Source organism: Semicossyphus pulcher, unplaced genomic scaffold (assembly GCF_022749685.1).
Source record: "Semicossyphus pulcher isolate SPU_LCO1_2020_fin unplaced genomic scaffold, fSemPul1.0.p SCAF_17, whole genome shotgun sequence".
NCBI classification, from domain to species: domain Eukaryota; kingdom Metazoa; phylum Chordata; class Actinopteri; order Labriformes; family Labridae; genus Semicossyphus; species Semicossyphus pulcher.
The window spans coordinates 4,848,862-4,867,035 of NW_027211681.1; the positions used below are offsets into that span (position 1 = coordinate 4,848,862).

The 18,174-nt window shown below is 40.5% G+C and overlaps 1 protein-coding gene across 2 annotated transcripts; it reads left to right on the forward strand.

Moving 5' to 3' along the window:
• Positions 1 to 386: 386 nt before the first annotated feature.
• shoc2 (SHOC2 leucine rich repeat scaffold protein) lies at positions 387 to 16,644 on the forward strand. 2 transcript variants are annotated; one of them, XM_069665527.1, is made up of 9 exons: positions 387 to 452; positions 5,509 to 6,579; positions 6,863 to 7,000; positions 7,104 to 7,234; positions 7,502 to 7,690; positions 8,295 to 8,417; positions 10,211 to 10,348; positions 10,960 to 11,077; positions 12,935 to 16,644. In XM_069665527.1, the coding sequence occupies exons 2-9, from the start codon at positions 5,877 to 5,879 to the stop codon at positions 13,141 to 13,143; spliced, it is 1,749 nt and encodes a 582-aa protein (XP_069521628.1). In that variant the 5' UTR covers positions 387 to 452; positions 5,509 to 5,876; the 3' UTR covers positions 13,144 to 16,644. The 2 variants fall into 2 exon arrangements, with proteins under 2 accessions (XP_069521628.1, XP_069521629.1); XM_069665528.1 differs by lacking the exon at positions 387 to 452 and adding an exon at positions 569 to 906.
• The last annotated feature ends 1,530 nt before the right edge of the window (positions 16,645 to 18,174 follow it).

Sequence of the window (18,174 nt, forward strand, 5' to 3'; positions counted from 1 at the left end):
TCCAAAAATACAGTACAAATTAGAGAAATGCAAACAACAGCTCAAATATAAGTGAAAATATAAAATAGTGTACGGGTAAATGCAAAAAGAGACAGTGCCTGATAGAAAAACAATATTACAATAGTTATTGACAGAAGTAGGCATCAAGTAATTATATATCAGGAATATATATTGAAAATTGACTTTTCAGTGAAGTGGATTTTTATTTTATTATTTATTATTGTGTTACACGAAATGGAAGTAAGAAAAGTCCTTTACTTTTGGTAGATATACTGGTATGTAAATGAAGCCAATGTTTATCCAGGAATATTTGATTGTATTTTAAAGTCTCGTGATAACATTGGTTAGGCGTGCGAATGACGCAGTTTGGTGTCAGGGGAGGGAGGGGAGCGGAGCAGCAGTGTAGGAAAAGAGGAGGAAGCAGCAAGGATGGCGGAGTCACACCTCTGAAGGTAAAACAGTTATATTATCATATTAACAGTGGACGTTTTAACCCCACAATTCGGTTACGTGTCACTCTACAGATATCACACCCGTCAGACTCTAGTTACGGCGTGTGTAACGCTGAAGTGTCATTTTGTGGAGGAGACTGCGGACGCACTCTTTTGTTCAGCTCCGGAATGGCCGCTGTTTTTCACAGTGTTTTCTTTTTTTCCTCGGCTAATATTCATTACGGGAACGCGGCTTCAATACTGTGATACAGTTATTCAGCACCTTGTGAGCCTTCAGCGGCCGTTTTCCTGTGATATCATCTGCCACCACTGACTCTACTCTTCGGGTGTCTGCTGCCTGATCGCGCTCAGCTGGCTGCAGCGGAGGTCTCCCCTCTCGGTCGGACACACGGATCGCTCCGCTCGGGCCTACACACACAGTTAGCTCTGCTTGAGTTAAAGCTATCCGCTGGATGTGAGTACATCTGTCAGGAAAAGGTCCACACACCTTAAAACGCGTAGCAATAGACGCTTGTTGTATTATCTACTCTTCACCATGTTGTTATCCTCCCGAGTAAAACTAGAGGATCTTACTAAAATACTGTTAGCTGGTTGGCTAACTAGCTTGCTAGCTTACTTTAGCATAACTGACGTTTGCGTTTCTGTTGACGTTTAGCTTAGCTGCTCTCATTTCCTGCCTTGTTGTCAATCGTTTTAGGAGGCATAGCCAGTGTATTTGTCTCTCTCTGAAGATTGGTCGCTATAGATATGTGTTGTAGATATATTTCCCCTGTCAGTTTCAAGGCCGACTTGGCTAATATTGGACAGTTTAGCCTTCGTGAGCTCGCTAACGACAGTTTGTTAGCTAGTAGGTGTTAAAGTCGCAACCTAACATTTAGCATTAATACTGTCCGTATCTAGGTATTTGTATCCCAGCATTCACCAAACTGTTACCGACCCTGGCGTGTTTTCTTCAGGAGTTGATATAGAGTAAATTAATTAATTTCGAAAGGTGACTTGACTTCCCGACCTGGTACCCTTCTGTCGGTAATCTGTTTCTAAGGATTTGTCATTGGCACACGTAGCCATCAAGCTAGTAGCGTCCGGTGGAGTGCTGTTTGTAGCCATAATGTTACCCGTCAGCTGCTATCTGCGTCTGTTTTTCCTTTTCTTTATTAAACGGATAACCATTTGAACTGTAAGGATAGACTATTCATTTTTTTGTACTTACGTAGCTAGTAGCATACTGTTACGCACTAACACAGGAGCTAGATCTCAGATACGTCCTGAACCCTGTGGTTCATTTAGTCATATCATACTTTAATACTTAGTACAGCACTTTAGTTTGCTACATTTACTTTGCTCACGTGTATAGTATTATCTTATCTAACGTTGATGCATTTTCCTCTTTAATCCAAAAGGCATTGTAATGGATTATCAAAATCTTGAGAGCAGTAGACACTTCTGTTTTGTCCTAAATGCATTGGCATTATCAGATGTGGCCAAGATATCCTTAATGGAAACTTGATTAGTCTCCATTTGCGTTGCAAGTGCCATGAAGTCCATTTTATGGTGGTATTGTGTTAGTGATGATGGACATGCATTAGCCTTTCTCTAAAGCTTTTTGAGTTGAACCTCATTATTTAGATCAAGTAATCTAGTTGTCCCAACTTAAGGGAACTTACAAAGAAACATGCATGTTTTGTCATTGCTGGATCACTTCCTTTTGAATTAGTATTATTCAAAGGTTGTTATTCTACAACAAGAACCCCCTCACATCTAGATAGACTATTATTGTAAAGGCTGTAACAGATGTAAAGCACCCATTAAAACAGCAGTTTGATCAAAATGCTTTTACTGTAGTGACCAAATGATGAATTATTACATAACTAGTGCATTGCATCTCTGCATATTCTTCCCCTTATGCTCAGGCTGTTTTGGCTATCCAGAAATGACATTAATGCAACAACAAATAGGAACTCTCCTTAGTTTGTTAGTGATGGAAAAGTAACCGAATAATAGGAACCCATGGATCTTGATAGCAAAGCTTGTACCCTTTTTTTGGTCTTCTTTTCCAACTTCTGGGTTAAGGGCTTTTTTGGTCACCTAAAAATTAAACTACCATGCTGTTGCATTATGAAAGTAGCCACCATGACTACGCTTGCTTTGGCTTGGTTAAAATGTGGATTTGCTGGCCCGGAAAAACAATGACAAAGAGGTTCTGCATGAGTGTCTAATCATGGCTTTTTGCCAAAAATGCCTGTAATGGTATAAATGTCATTACAAAAAGTAAAAAAATAAGTAGAAAATGAACTCTCATTGCTGCAGGTCCTGTTCTGTCTTTTAGTTTAATCAGAATGTTAAGTCTTTACATGCAGAGAAGAGTCTACACAGATAAGGTTTACATGCAGTTTGTTATAAACAGAATGATGTACCAGAGCAGGGACATAGAGAGCACAACCATAAAAGGAAGTTGTTTTCACAGTTTGGTTTAGATGGCCCCAGCAATTGGGCTGGCCTGGCTATTGTCATTTTAGGCCAATAATACTTTTGCACAGGTATGCACATAACAGCCACTGGTAGATGTAGACCCCCTTATTGGCGACAGGCTGAAAGAGTAGTGGATGCCTTTTTTATTTACAGAACACACTGTCAAGCGTTCTGTCATGTAAGGGGGTGCTGCTATTGACCCAACATTTCTTTTACCCGAAAGGTCATATGACCCGTTGTTGTGGGGGCTTCATGCTTTGAAGGCCACTTCTAAAGATTACTCTCAGCAGTCCTAACCTTTTCACTTAGCTCTGATCCTGAGCCAAACCTGCCTCTCTTTTCACCAAAGCTTAGCTTGTACTAGTGCAAGAGAGCTTTACACAGTCACAGAGGTAGAAAAGCACCAGAGACTAAACAGAGACAGGCCGCCAGAGACATTGTGGCTCAGTTTCTCTTGTAAAGTTCCAAAGGGCTGTGTTTTGTCTGGATCTCTTTGAGACATAAATATTCAGTGTGATTGTTGCGTTACAGACTTTATACGGGATGGCTAGATAGCAGAACGCATGTTTAGGTGGGGCTGTAGGCTTAAAGTCATGTCAACACCCGCTGGGCTATGTTTGTTTAGTAGGAGTAAGTTGGTATGAGGTTATGCCCAGTACATTCAACAGATTTACTTCGACAGAAATAACACACACATAACCATGTATCTTGTTTGACACTCCAACTCGCCAAACCTGTTAAAGTGTTGGTTTTGTCTCAAATATAAGAAGGATTATTGTCTGGATCCTTTTTAATTGTATTTGTTTAGTTTTTTTCTGCTTATGCAGCATACATTGAATACTTAAAATATGTTTAAAAGTTTCTGTGAATATATTTGTTTTATTAGTACACAAACTATATATATGAAGAGAGAGTAGCGTCAGGCCCTTTCTTTCCAGCATGAAAATGTTCATTAACAGCAGTTCTTTAGAGGCGTGGTTAACCTGTAAAATGTTGCTGAAGTCAGCTCAAATAGAAGAAATAGTATCTGCATCCCTGCAAGCATCGGATACTGCAACTCGTCTTTTTAGCATGGGAAACTTTTTTGAAACCTGCCTGCCAGGTCCAACAAACAACAGATCTGAAATTATTCAGCCTAATGCAGCCAATGCTGTTCAGAGCTGTGCCCAAATCAGAATGTGATTTTTTAATCTGATCTGGGTGTTCAACAACAAGATGCGACTATTTGTTCTTCTTCTTTTTAATTTTTTTTTTTCACATTTCTGTGCCACAAAATACTCCCCTCAGCCTGCATGAGTCTCATGTTTTACCTGTTAGATGCATGCTTATCAGTTTTCCATAAGCGGATAATTAAACATTTTAGCTGACACTAAATCTATGCAGACAACTTCATTTATACTTTTCTGTGTACATGGCCATGCTTGGTAAACTGCCCTCATATACCCCTTTCACACCGAAATTTGCACTTTGACGCGGGCTTTTCAGACCAGGGAAGACTCGCTTGTCTCTTTTCCCATTCAGTCTCTTTCTGCTGCATCACCGCCTGACGTCTCAAATGTATTGGAGACAGGGTTAGTAAACAGTGAAGATGTTACGCTGGTTAGGTATTTATTGTATCTATTACTTATTCACTCTGTTTATCAAACTCGGTGCCGTCAAATTTGGAACGATGTTCGAGCACACGGGTTTTGCGTTCCCATCAATGCCGATCGGAGCCAAGACGATAATTACCCGGGTCTACTGCAGAGTCATTTGACCCGGGTCTGAATGCTGAGTGTAACCTAACTAACTAAGCAGAAAGGCCCAGTGTTAGCGGGTTTTTTGACCAGTGGGGAAAGGGCTTTACTTCTGTAATCTTACCCAGACCTCCTCCAGCAGTCCTCAGCTTTGCTCCACCAGGAGGCTTCCTCACCAGGTTCCCAGAGTTTGCACTGAGCTGGAATACAAATCTTATCCTACTTGGCTCCTTTTGACTCGGAATAATGTGCAGAAAACTCTACTTCTAAATCATGTAGTCCCTTTGGAAAAATGTAAGCACATTAACAGTTCATGTTACTTATAAATGCAATGGCTTTATTTGAGCTGGATTTGGTCTGCTGTGATTTATTTTTAACTTCCTGGTGCGCTGTTTTGGCTAGGTCTCCGTTGGAAAAGAGGTTTCCATCTTGAGGGACTTGCTGGTTAAATTTCAGTTAAATAAAGACAAATAAGTCAGGAACACGTAAAGCATTTAGTCATATTACATCTATGTCACTCTAAAAAAAATCCCTCGCAAATACAAAGGACTTGTTTTCAGTGTTTGTTTTATTAACTGGGAAATGTCTATTTGAGCGATTCTGCTGCAGTAAAGGCATTTTATTTTCCTGAGTTTTCACATTTCCATCTGTTTTTGCCTCCAGAAGAACATTTTAAGAATTAATTGTGGTGCTAAATGCCTTCTTATGTGACTTTTCTGTGAGGACAGCAAATCCAGCTGAAATAGTAGACAACTCAATTGTTGAAGTTAGAAAGATTAAGTGTGTGTGCGGAAAAGTCTCAAATTGATATTGTAAATGTAACTAACGTGTATTTTTCTTTTCCCAAACAGCAAATCTTCAAGGGACTTAAAAAAAACCTTTATGACCTTTGCAGCCTGAAAGAACTTATACCCGAAGGTCCTGGGATTGTATTCAGTTCAAACACTCAAGCATGTGGCCCATGGGTGCCACAATCCAGCTACTTCAAAGGATTTGTTCTCTCATGGCATTTTAACAAAGGAACAAAGTATCAAAAGTATCCCAAAAACCTTTGGATCACAAGGCCTTTATTTCCAGGATAATCATAAATGTGTGGGCCTGCACAGGGATGTTTTTTGTAGAAGCCTCCTTGGCTGTCTGTGTCCCTTTTTCCCAGAATAAGTAACACGACAAGAGAGACTCCCATGAGCAACTCTGCAGGAGGCCCGATAACGTCGACATGAGTAGTACTTTAGGCAAAGAAAAAGAATCGAAAGAAAAGGACCCTAAAGGTGGTCCGGCGGGGAAAGAAAGGGAAAAGGAGGCCAAGGCTCTAGCCAGCTTAGTCAAAGATGGGGGCAAAGAATCGAAGACCAAAGGGAAAGATGCCAAAGATGGAAAGAGGGAAACCAGCAGCTCGACACCGGGTGTTGCCTTCTCTGTTGACAATACGATAAAGCGTCCAAACCCGGCACCAGGTACGCGCAAAAAGTCCAGCAATGCCGAGGTGATCAAAGAGCTTAATAAGTGCCGAGAGGAGAACTCAATGAGACTGGACCTATCAAAACGGTCCATTCACATGCTGCCCACCTCCATAAAGGAGTTGACACAGCTGGCTGAACTCTACTTATACAGCAACAAGCTGCAGAGCCTGCCGGCTGAGGTGGGCTGTCTGTCGGGCCTGGTCACTTTGGCCCTGAGCGAGAACTCCCTGACCAGTTTGCCGGACTCCCTTGACTCCCTTAAGAAGCTTCGAATGCTCGACCTCCGGCACAACAAGCTGAGAGAGATACCGGCTGTGGTCTACCGGCTGGCGTCTCTGACCACGCTGTACCTGCGCTTCAACCGCATCACAACAGTGGAGAAGGACATCCGAAACCTTTCTAAGCTCACTATGCTCAGCATACGTGAGAATAAGATTAAACAGCTGCCTGCAGAGATAGGTGAGTTAAACCTACAGGACACACTACACATTCTTCATCAGCTCCATATTAATGTATGTCTTGCATAGATTACATAGATAGACAATAGATTAACTGATAGATGCAGCTGCCCATTGTTCCCTGTTCACTGTCTTATTGTGATGTAAAAGATTTCTGGCTATAAAACATATACGCTTTGTACCAGTGCCTCGTTATTAACGAGTGAAAGAGAGAAATGAGTGGATGTCCTCAGTGGGACCTTGAATTACCCACATATCTGAATCTGGTGTGTGTCTTTCTGCAGGGGAGCTGTGTAACCTCATAACTCTGGATGTTGCCCATAACCAGTTGGAACACCTACCGAAGGAGATTGGGAACTGCACACAGATAACCAACCTCGACCTGCAGCACAATGAGCTCTTGGACCTCCCAGAAACTATAGGTATGGTTTATTTTAGGTCTAGTTTTGACTCCAACTATATTTTTACAAATGTTCTGAGAGTAGAAAAAGTTTGCTATAGACGTGTTTCTCTTTGTTGTTGTAGGCAATCTGGCGAGCATAAATCGCTTAGGTCTGAGATACAACAGATTGTCCGCCATCCCCAGATCATTAGCCAAATGTCGAGAACTGGAGGAGCTAAACCTTGAAAACAACAACATTTCAGTGTTGCCTGAGGTAAGTAGAACCAAAAATAGAAAGCATTTTAAATAGAATCACTACATAATAAATATATGAACAAGCATAAGCTGTGGGCTTCCTTTAAGCTAACATCAACTTCAACAGATAACCCTGCAAACTGAATAATCATTTTGGAGTTATACTTGCATGGAGCTAATGCACACAAATGCCTGAGGGCTGCTCGTGCATTCAGACTAATTATCACAGCCTACAGCTACAGAGTCCTGTCCTGATTGTATGGTTTCTGTCTCTGTGCTTGACCAGGGCCTACTGTCAAGTCTGGTCAACCTGACCAGTCTAACGCTGGCCAGGAACTGCTTCCAGTCGTACCCCGTTGGTGGACCATCCCAGTTCTCCACCATCTACTCCCTCAACATGGAGCACAACCGTATCAACAAGATCCCCTTTGGTATCTTCTCCAGGGCCAAAGTGTTAAGCAAGCTTAACATGAAGGTATAAATACATGTTTGTCTGTGGAATGAGTGAGATATAATTTCTAGAAGGAAAGGGACAATATTACCAAGCACATTAACAGTGGCTCAGTGTGTCCAAGTGTTGTAGTACGCCGTGACTTGTGACCATGAAGCCGAAGAAGCAAAATGTTATCCTGTCGTCATTAATTTCATAATTTTAAGCTGTGATTTTCCTGCTGTGACATGTCAAAGTATCCTCAGTGGAAAGGCCTGTAGGATCATGTGAGATTGAGCTGGACCTTCTAGTCATTCCTGACTGTGTCAGAAACAGAAATTATTCACTCACATGAGTAATATAGAAGAGTCAAATCCTTCACAGATCATGAGAATGTCAATCTAAGTTTTTAAATAAACTATTCAGCATTTTGTACTGTTGGTTTGCCGACATTAAGACAGGAAGGTAAAAACCCTGTACTTCTTATCAATGTACACCCACGCAGTTTGGATTAATATATGCACTGGAAGCTCAGGTAGCGGACATAATGCACTGGTCTACGCAGCCTCTTGTACAGCACTGTTCTTGTGTTGACCCTCTGAATCGTCATTTCTTCTGCTAATGAGGGTTTCCCCATTGTCTTCTTCAGGACAACCAGTTAACATCTCTGCCGTTGGACTTTGGCACATGGACTAGCATGGTTGAGCTCAACCTGGCAACCAATCAGCTGACGAAGATCCAAGAGGACGTCTGTGGTTTAGTCTCTCTGGAGGTGAGTCTGAGTTTATTGAAGGAGTATAAACTTTATACAAATTGTTCCCATTTTGTGCAACTACTGACTAGAAATGGAAGAGCCGTTAAGTCGACAAATTAAACCCTCTGTGGGTGAATCCTGCATAATGGCTGGTATAATAAGCCTTGACAGTTGTAGGGCCGGGCGATACTGCAAAAATATGATCACAGGATTTTTTTCTCAATTGATCAATATCGGTAGAAGCACAATATTTAATTTGATATTTTTTTGATTTGATTTACTATATGTTAGTAACACATCAAGTCTCTCTATCGCACTTTTTCAAGGCTTTATTCTTTGTATTATTTTTGTTATTAAATCTGTAACATTTAAAAAAAATCTAAAGAAAATATGAGTTTATTTATTTACTTTTTAAATAAAACCAGTAAAAACACTGGATTAAGCAGTTTCATGTTCAAAATCATTGTCTCTTCATTCAGTAAACACAGAATGTCAGGAGGGGCTGCGAGTCAAGCTGCCGCTAACATCAGCCCAGCTTGTTTCTAGAAGCTCTGTTGTTTTTTTACATCAGATTTTTCTACATCTATGAGGATTTTTTACGTTAGCCGAAATTATCCGCAGCTTTCTTCCCCTCTTCCCCCCTAAAATCTCTCCAACACTCTTCAGCAGACACAGTCCAGTCCACATCCAGTGAGAGGCTGCCTGCTGAGCTGCCACTAGTGTCCATACAATTGCGTAATGTTTGCATACTTTTGTAAACAATTGCATCATCGTTGGAAAATATTTCCTTTGCAGAGGGAACACCAGGGTGTGCTTCACTAGAGTCATACTTTCTTTTGTTGTTTTTTTAATCTATTCATGTCAAGTAAAAAGGTCCAAAGTTTATCAGCATTATCAGCATACCTTTTATTGCAGCCCCCTATTTAGTATAATTTTATCCTCATGGTTTAAAGTGCGAGTTTGGTTAGAAACACACAACTACTGCACAGACCTGCTTCTTTAAAGGGGCCATATCTTTTGAATGGATATTCTCATATTGTACATGGGTTTCACCTTTTTTAGGTGTTTATTGTTCACGGTGAAAAAGTGAAAACTGCATAATTCTGTGTTTTTCCAGAATTGCTGTAGCTTGTAGTCAAGTCGCTGTCAAGATTTCAACTCACCATTCCGATACCTCCGGGCGATTCTGGCTCGTACATATTAGGCCGAATAACGGATCCTAGAGCAGCCATGTTTTCTACAACTTTGGAGTGACAGTGCAGTGCAGCCGCTCCCCTACGTGGGATCTCACACGTGGGGGAGGGTTAGGGTTAGGGTCACTCCGAATACTGTCAGCCGATCGTGGCGAAGGTCTAACCTTTGAATGGCAAAACAGCTGGTTGGTTTCAGGAGGCTCTGAAAAATAGTTAGATTAAAATATGTATACAGTTTTTAAAACGAAACAAACTTTACCAACGTTAACCAAAAACACATTAGAATAATAGAGAATTGATTGCATAGCTAAAATATGTCCCCTTTAAAACTACAGTGACCAGTGTTTTCTGTTGAAGACGGGGTTCTGTCGATGTGGCTGAAAAGTACAAAGATCTTTTAATCATGATTGTTAAACAGGAATAGTTTTACAGCAGCACAGTTACTAAGAACAATGTGATGTAGCATACCCTTTAGCCTATTTTTAAATGTCATGGTTTCAATAAATGCGTGAAAATCATGGATTATATCCCATCATTAGAGAGATGTGATGTCACAATGTAAGGAGTGCTTATTACAGATTTGTTGTTCTTATTGTGAGAAACGTCTTGTTTTAACAGGTTTTAATACTGTCCAATAACCTTCTGAAGAAGTTACCACATGGTATTGGGAATCTGAGAAAGCTGCGGGAGCTCGACTTGGAGGAGAACAAGTTGGAATCTCTACCCAATGAAATAGCTTATCTTAAAGACTTACAGGTACGTTCTCCTCACATTCAGTTCTCCTTGTTTTATTTTCTGCTCTTTACTTTCAGTTTTAATAAGCAGGCTTCTGGACATGTTGTCCACCCATTAGATAACCATGCACAGATGGCCTCTGTGAGAAATGAACAATGGTGTTGGATATAACTGGCTCATAACTGGGCTGTTGTATTGACAACAAGAGATTAGTGATGTGTCAGTTGCGAGCGAGACTTCTATGAGCTGACGGTTTTGTGGTATTTTATGGTTTTTATATCAGACATCATGTTAAATTATGGCATCCTGGAAAATCTAAGATTAAGTATAAACACATTGAGTTAAACATTGGATTAAAGGGATATGTGTGCACCATTTTCAATCATAGGTCAAATCTTTGTTTAACTTGGCTGAATTCTGAGAGCTAGAAGTGTTGCTAAATGAAGAGCTGTTTGGTAGCCAGAAGAGCCGGTGTTGCACAGCTGAGCCAAACTATCAGTCTCACTGAAAAGAAGTGAGACAACAAGAGAAATTTATTTTCATATTATGTTTCGTACATAATCTAAAGATCCATTTTGTCATAACTGTGTGACTCTTTCTGAGCTTCCTGTGCTGCTGCTCTCTCTCATCAGAAACTGGTGTTGACGAATAATCAGCTGACTACGTTACCCAGAGGCATCGGCCACCTCACCAACCTCACTCATCTTGGTTTGGGAGAGAACCTTCTGCAACACCTTCCAGAGGAGATTGGTAAGCACTTCCCTCAAACCGCCAGCGACTTCGATCGCTCAAAGAGATCAGTAATGGCTCAATCTTTCAAGAGCTGGAAAATGTTCCTTGACTGACGAAGGCGAGTGTCCTTAAGTGATGGTGAGGAGCCAGAACCGAACCAGGAAAACTCTTTCTCAGAGACATGTGGAAAAGGCAATTTGTCCTACATGGCAGATTGTCTATAAAAACGTTGCAATACAACAATAATAAAACTGTTCAGACAGCTCAGTATTTTGTAGCAACAATGTAAAACTGAAGAAGTTCAAGCCCAAGCTTCCCCTAATCTCTGATATGTACCATCTTTTTTTTTTATCACAACAATATTTGAAGATTTTGTGCCAGCTTTTGACTTTCCTTTTACAGAATTTTCTCTGAAGTGTTTCTTTGTTTACTCGATAAAGTCTAAACATAACCATCAGGACTTAAGAGCTTAGCAGTCCACAGTGTGACCCCCCTCTTACCCTTCCTGCAGTGATCAGTACAACATGGATAGGCTGGTTACTGCGTGGTAAAGGGTTAAGCCACAGATTAAAACAGGTGAAGGAAGAAGCTGAAGGTGGGAGTATTTTTAGTTTTCAGAGTGGCCCCAGAGTTATTATGCCCTCCACCTTTTTGCACTTAGAATAAACTACATCTACAATACATGTTTAGTATTATAGTACATAAACACTAACTGTTTAAGAACAACTTCAGACAACAAGATATGTGGAGTTTCTCATCTTGATTATCTTGTCTTTTAGGAGAACGAATAAAGTAATGCTGCACCATCAGAGCAGGAATGATAATTATCCTGTAACTGTTTTGATAATCAATTAGCTGTTTGGCATTTTGTAACCAAAAAGAAACAAACGGGTGGTAATCTGCTGCTTTTTCTTCAGCACATATGATAGTAAATTGAATACATTTTGGCCTGATGATCAGATACAATTTTCAGACACTTTTTTGACATTTCATGGATTAAAGTAATAATCTCAAAGATCTCAGTTTCCTTCGATAAACAGTAATTGCAGAGCACACTTCTCAGATATCCACATAGTGTTGGATGACGTCTACGGTTGGCTCCCTTTGTAACGGTTGTAACTCTTGATTTTCCTCGCTGACGGTCGCTTTCCTTTTTAGACTGTTTTCCTTCATCTGATCGTCGAATTAGTTTCTTTTTCTTTTGATTTTCTTTTGAGTATCTGTAGTCATCGATCTTTTCTTTGTTTGTTCAGCCATAGTAGATCACTGTTTACTCACAACGCTTGCAGAGACCGGAAAAGCAGCCGCTTAGCTCCGCCTACCCTCTCTGGCAGACCAACCACTGCTGGGTGATGGAAAACGCGTCACTAACTGGGCGCCGCTTGTGTTTTGTTTTTTTTACACGAATGTCGCCACAGACACCCAGTCTGTAATAATACTACTGCAAATGCAAAGGCTTTCATCAGTGGGCCACAATCACCATTGTGTTACCTCATTCAGTGATAGACAGTGACTTAACAGACATTTATTTACAAGACAAACCTCGAGATTACTTTAAACAATATGCTGAGAAGAAATGACAGAACAAACAGAATGAAATTGTTTTTTTTTTCCACCAATGATAATCATGATAATATACAGTATGTTGTAATGTATTAAGATATAACACTATTTTATATTAACTGTCCCTTCCTCAAAGCCTAAATGGACAATCACAGCTGAGCATAACAAAGGAATAATTACTTTAAGAGTTGTGAGGGGCACTTTTATTTATATTGGTGTTTTGCTCGGAGGAAGTTGATTTCCTATCTTGTTTCTGTTCAACATCCGCTGCAGCACAAGCCTCTACTAACAGTAACTCGGGTCTATCCTCAGGTACACTGGAGAACTTGGAGGAGCTGTACCTCAACGACAACCCAAACCTGCACAGCCTCCCGTTCGAGCTGGCGCTCTGCAGCAAGCTGTCCATCATGAGCATCGAGAACTGTCCCCTCAGCCACCTGCCGCCACAGATTGTCGCAGGAGGCCCCTCCTTCATCATCCAGTTCCTTAAGATGCAGGGACCGTACCGTGCCATGGTCTGAGCCCAGAGCAGCTCAATCCCAGCCCTACTTAACTCCAAACCCTCCTTTGCTCTGCACTCTGTCGCCTGCCCGCCCCCATTACGTGTATCATACACTGTAAAGAAAACAGACCCGCCACTCTCAGTGTGTTGGGGGCAAACACGAGGAGGAGGAAATGTTTCTTTCACCATCCTCGGGCAGACACGAGGGGAATCTTTGGAGACTTGACTTCTGTGTTTCTCCAGAGTTTATCACGGTCACTCTCGGACCCCAGCCAGACCCCCGCTCATCTTTCATTCCGCATCAAACAGGAGGAAAATATTTCCATCTCTTTGCCAAAACTGAAGATATATAAAGTTCTATATATTGAGTAACTGTGAGCTAAGTGGCGAGTCTTTGAAACATATAAGCCGTGCTCCCATTGCCAATGTATCTACAGTAATTACAAGCATCTATTATGTGAGCAAGGATACAATTGTATGCAAAAACAAACTAAAAAAGTCTTTGGAACTTCACATTTACTGCTGCTGCCGTAATTTTAACTTTGTCATTTGTTATTTGTTTTGATATGCCCTTTTTTACATCACCTTCACTCAAGATAACTTATGTTGATTGCTTCTTGACCACAGAGAACAAAAGGTCTAATGATGGCGTGTTTATAATTTCTCTTGTGTTTTTTTTAAACTGTGCCTATGTTTGGAGTGAACCAGTGGTTCATGTCTGAACACAAATGTCCATGAGAATACAAAGATATAAATTATTTCAATGATTTTTTTTATTACTGCTGTTTTTACTTGTTTTTCTTTTTTTAGTGTTTCTCTTGCTGTTGCATTAATCTGTAAGCGAGCGATATCGGTTGTAAAATAGGATGATCGGAGGTCTTTTTAACAAATAGCAGCAGTAGTTGTCGGACATACAGCTGGTAATGTACACACATGAGAAATGCCAATCAGACCTGCTTGAAAAGAAAAAGCAAGTTGGACTTCTCTCTGATCGGGCGGTGCTGTGACCCCCACCTATATTTCTTTGTGACAAAGGTATTGAAACAGTCAAACATACAGGTGATGGGATAAATGGTAGGAGAGGTTTTTATATATGTATACAAATCCTGGTTGTTGCCTTGAGTGCAATTTTTAGTTATGTTTACTTCTTTGATATTATCTTCAGTGTTGGGCTGCATAGCTGTCAACTGATCAATTCAACTGATTGTTGACCAACATATCAGACGTTTCCAAAAAACACGTTTTGTTCGCCTCTGGAGCTAAAAGAGGCGAGCCGATCAGAGCTTAGAAAAAAGGTTTCATCATTTTTTTCATTGGACAGGGTCTCTTAAGAATCTTAGTTACATTAAAGAAAATGTTCCCTTAATTTTAGATTTTTAATTTAACTTCTTGTTTAAAAATATCTTCTTTTGTCCCACACTGTCCCAGCAATGCTGCTGCTCTTATGCACTTTTTAGACACACATTGGCATCCTCTATATAAAGAAAACACACACAGGAGCCTCTCATCTGTAATTTTGAATGGGGGCATTTTGTCTTATAAAGAAGTATTTTATCGGTTAGACGGTTTATCCTGTAAATTTCTATCAGTTATATATAGATGTTGAGTTTAGCGCGCTCAGATGATCCTTTCTGTGGGGGAGTTTTATCCTGTCAATCTGAAAAAGGAACGTGCTCTGTTGAACTGTTAAAGACTTCTGTGGCCATGAGATGTTTTAAGAGTCCCATATCTCTCTTTCATTGTAACAGGAAGGTTTATTGCAGGTCAGATCAGGAATGTTTATTTTAAATCCATTTACAATGAGTGTTTCTTTTTTTAATGAAATGTGTATTCAGTTAGTATTATTTCAAGTGACTGTACATTAAAAATCCCAACAAAAGGTAATCGAACCAAACTTTTTTTTCTTTTCTGAAACTGTGTTGCATCCCAGCTCTTTATTCAATCATGATTCTGTTTTTGTATGGAGACGTGTGGGTCTACTTTTTTTCGCAGCAGCTTTGCGTGTTTCAGTGGGCTGTGGTTCGGCCTCCTTCACAGCGAGGCCCGAGCGCTGAGAGCGGCACAGCTCACCTCGGGGTCGGGCCAACGATGTACCGCTGCTTCTTATTTACCAGCAGAACCTGTTGCTGCTTTTCGTGGACTGAAACATATGCTGTACAAGACCGGGTGGGGGTTGGGGGGGGGGGGGGGAGCCGGGGAGGGGCTGGAGGCAGGAGATGATCCACTCCCGACACAGATACAGACTTCACTCGAAAACCTGAAGAGGGACAAATCCACTGACCTTTTCCATTCTGCGTCAGGCTCGGTGGTTTTCTCACAGATCAAATCGTTTGGACACAACGATGAGACGACACAACAAGGTGCATATTTGAGCTTAACGCAGTTACAGTACAAGACTGTCGGAAAAAGACAAAAAATATTGTAAAAAGGGCTTTCTGTGTTCACGCTCAACAACACACCGGAGGCATTGCATTCCTGGGTTTTCTATAAAAGCTTTGGAAGTTTCTTTTTTTGTGTATTTACTTTTAGCTGTAAACAATTGTGTGAAAAATGCCTTCAACGAGTACTCAAAGTGAGATGTGCATTAGGTATGCAGCGAGAGCGCTGTGACCCATTTTTACATTCAGTCTCTGTTTTTACTTTTGTCATGTGCCATTTTGCGAGGGTGAGAGTGCCAGTGTGTGAAGACGCAGAGGATGGCGGGAGGCGGGGCAGGGACTGAACGGGGCTAATCGAGCGGGGAGCATTTATCAGATCCTGGAATGTAGTTTTAATGTGCTGTGGAGGAGACGGAGAGCACCGACTGGCCCGTTCAGTGAGAGGTGTGACTCGTTGTATCAAAATAATGATGTATTGCTTACTGGTGCATCCAAAATATTTGGAGTATAATTGGTGTTTATTTTTCTATTTTCTGTGATTTTAGGCCATGGAGAGTATCGCAGAATCAAAGTCATTTCGCTCCTTTGCTTTTGTTTCTGGATCATACAACTTGTCTTTTTCTTGCCTGGTTCTTTTGTACAGGAAACGAGCATGTTGAACTCATATTTGACATGATTTGATTGGGTCAGAATCGGGCGTTTTTGCATAGAGGACTTGGATTTAGTGGCTACTTGGTGTATCTGCAAATGCTCCCTTTTTGTATATTGCAAAGGGTATCGAAGCATTGTGTGGCAATGCTTCTCCTACTTAATCTACATTGACAAGCAGCCTTAATGGTCTTTTTTTATGTGTTTGTTTGGCTATTCCTTGTGTCTATGGCCACTGACTGTACTTGATGACAAGCAACTGGTCGTTACGATGTAAATTTGGGTCTAGTTTTTCTTTCTGTCTTCTGTTTCCTTTTACTCTGTACAGTAATCTGGCGTTCTGGTAGACTCAGTATTACAACATCTGTAATGTGATGAGAGTTTTACAAAAAGGCAAAGACTGCAATGGAAGATAATGCCATTATGCTACCAAGTGGATGTGCATTGGCTTGCGTCTCACTTGTCTTCGGCATTAAAGGGGAATTCCACCAAAACTGACTTGCATTTTTATTCTGCAGCAGCAGAGCTTTCACTGCAGAAACTTCCAACATGTTTCATATGTTTTCTCTCAAGGCATATCAGGTTTGAGTTATGGGGATATAAAATCACCACATTTAAAAGTCTGAGACTGTTGAAACTTGTAAAATATAAATCATGATTCTGCAGTTTTTGGACTCAAAGATAAAAATAAGACACAAAGATGACTTGCACTTCACATAAAGGTCAGGTTTCCTTCACCTATAAAGCACATAACTTCATAAATATCCCCCTTTTGTAAAGACACCAAGTCAATAGTGGTGGAATGGCCCTTTAATGTGAAGCCACCATCCACCCCCACTCTCCGTACATTTCCTTGACTGCCTTATGTGCACCAAACAAACCCGCCATGTCTGTCTGATTGAATCCCCACAGACGGATAACCGCTCTTCTTCTCTCCTGTGTAATGTCAGTTAAGGGATCTGGGTCCACAGGATGAGCAGGTGTTGAAGGTGTTGGGTCAGCTGTCTTTGACTGGAGGAGCAGATGCAGACATGACTACCTCTATGTGAGTCTTCATCGCTAACACAGTGAGCAACATCCAGTCTGAGGTGTTTCTACCTGTGTTGACAAACAGCTGCGTGTTAGAGGCAGGGAGTGGGATTTGGACCAGCAGTTTAACTATTGTTCTTTCACTAAGCATCCTTCTGTTGAGTTTCTTTCCCTTTGTCCGCCTTTGTTTAGTATTATTTTGGCAAACGAAAAAGAGGCAGATTACACATTAGATTTGTGTGCTGGTTGTAAATGACAAACTTAATCAATGCCGCCCCATTGTAAGACAGTTATCCTGAAAACAACTAGTTGCAGAGAGCGACTTTGCAAATGAGTGAAAATGACCATGTTTGGTGATGTTCTGTATGTACATACATCTTTTTAACTGTAATAAACCGATAAATATTTACAAATTTATCATGTGTTGTAAGTGTCTATTTTGGTTACATAAAACTCCACAAACAGCACATTATAATATCCATAATTGTCATTGGCTGACACAGAAAACAGCTCTTGCTGAAAATTATGTTTATTTTTTGTCAACTTAAATATGAAAGGATTTGAATTCATAAGGGACTCAAAAGATATGTTGTTTACTTACAATAAAGATTGATTTATCATTAAGTAAAGATTACATTCAATTAAGAGACTTTTTTTAATGTCATCAAGCTTCAACAAACATCTTTGTTGATTTGTCTTTTAGGAAAACTATCTGACATTTGCTGACAAGAACAAAAATAACACTTTTTCTTCAATTCACACTTAAAGCCTAAAAAACAAACTAAGAAGGGGAAAACGCACGGATAAATGTGGCCATCACCATAAAAACAAGGATCCAATCATCTTCATTTTCATTTAAAAGCAATTTTAAAATTGTATTGTTCAAATGTCACATAACTTCTGACCTGGTTATTGTCACTGTTTACCCACTCTGGAATGTCCGTCCAAAGTTATTCATATATGAATCCTTGATTGTAGGACCTTGTAGCAGCATG

What these genes read in the sequence shown, in the direction of transcription:
- shoc2 (XM_069665527.1), top strand. Translation starts at nt 5,877, where the DNA reads ATGAGTAGTACTTTAGGCAAAGAAAAAGAATCGAAAGAAAAGGACCCT. An exon ending in ACATTTCAGTGTTGCCTGAG is followed by an intron (nt 7,235 to 7,501) that starts GTAAGTAGAACC and finishes GTGCTTGACCAG; the next exon opens with GGCCTACTGTCAAGTCTGGT. An exon ending in CTTATCTTAAAGACTTACAG is followed by an intron (nt 10,349 to 10,959) that starts GTACGTTCTCCT and finishes CTCTCTCATCAG; the next exon opens with AAACTGGTGTTGACGAATAA.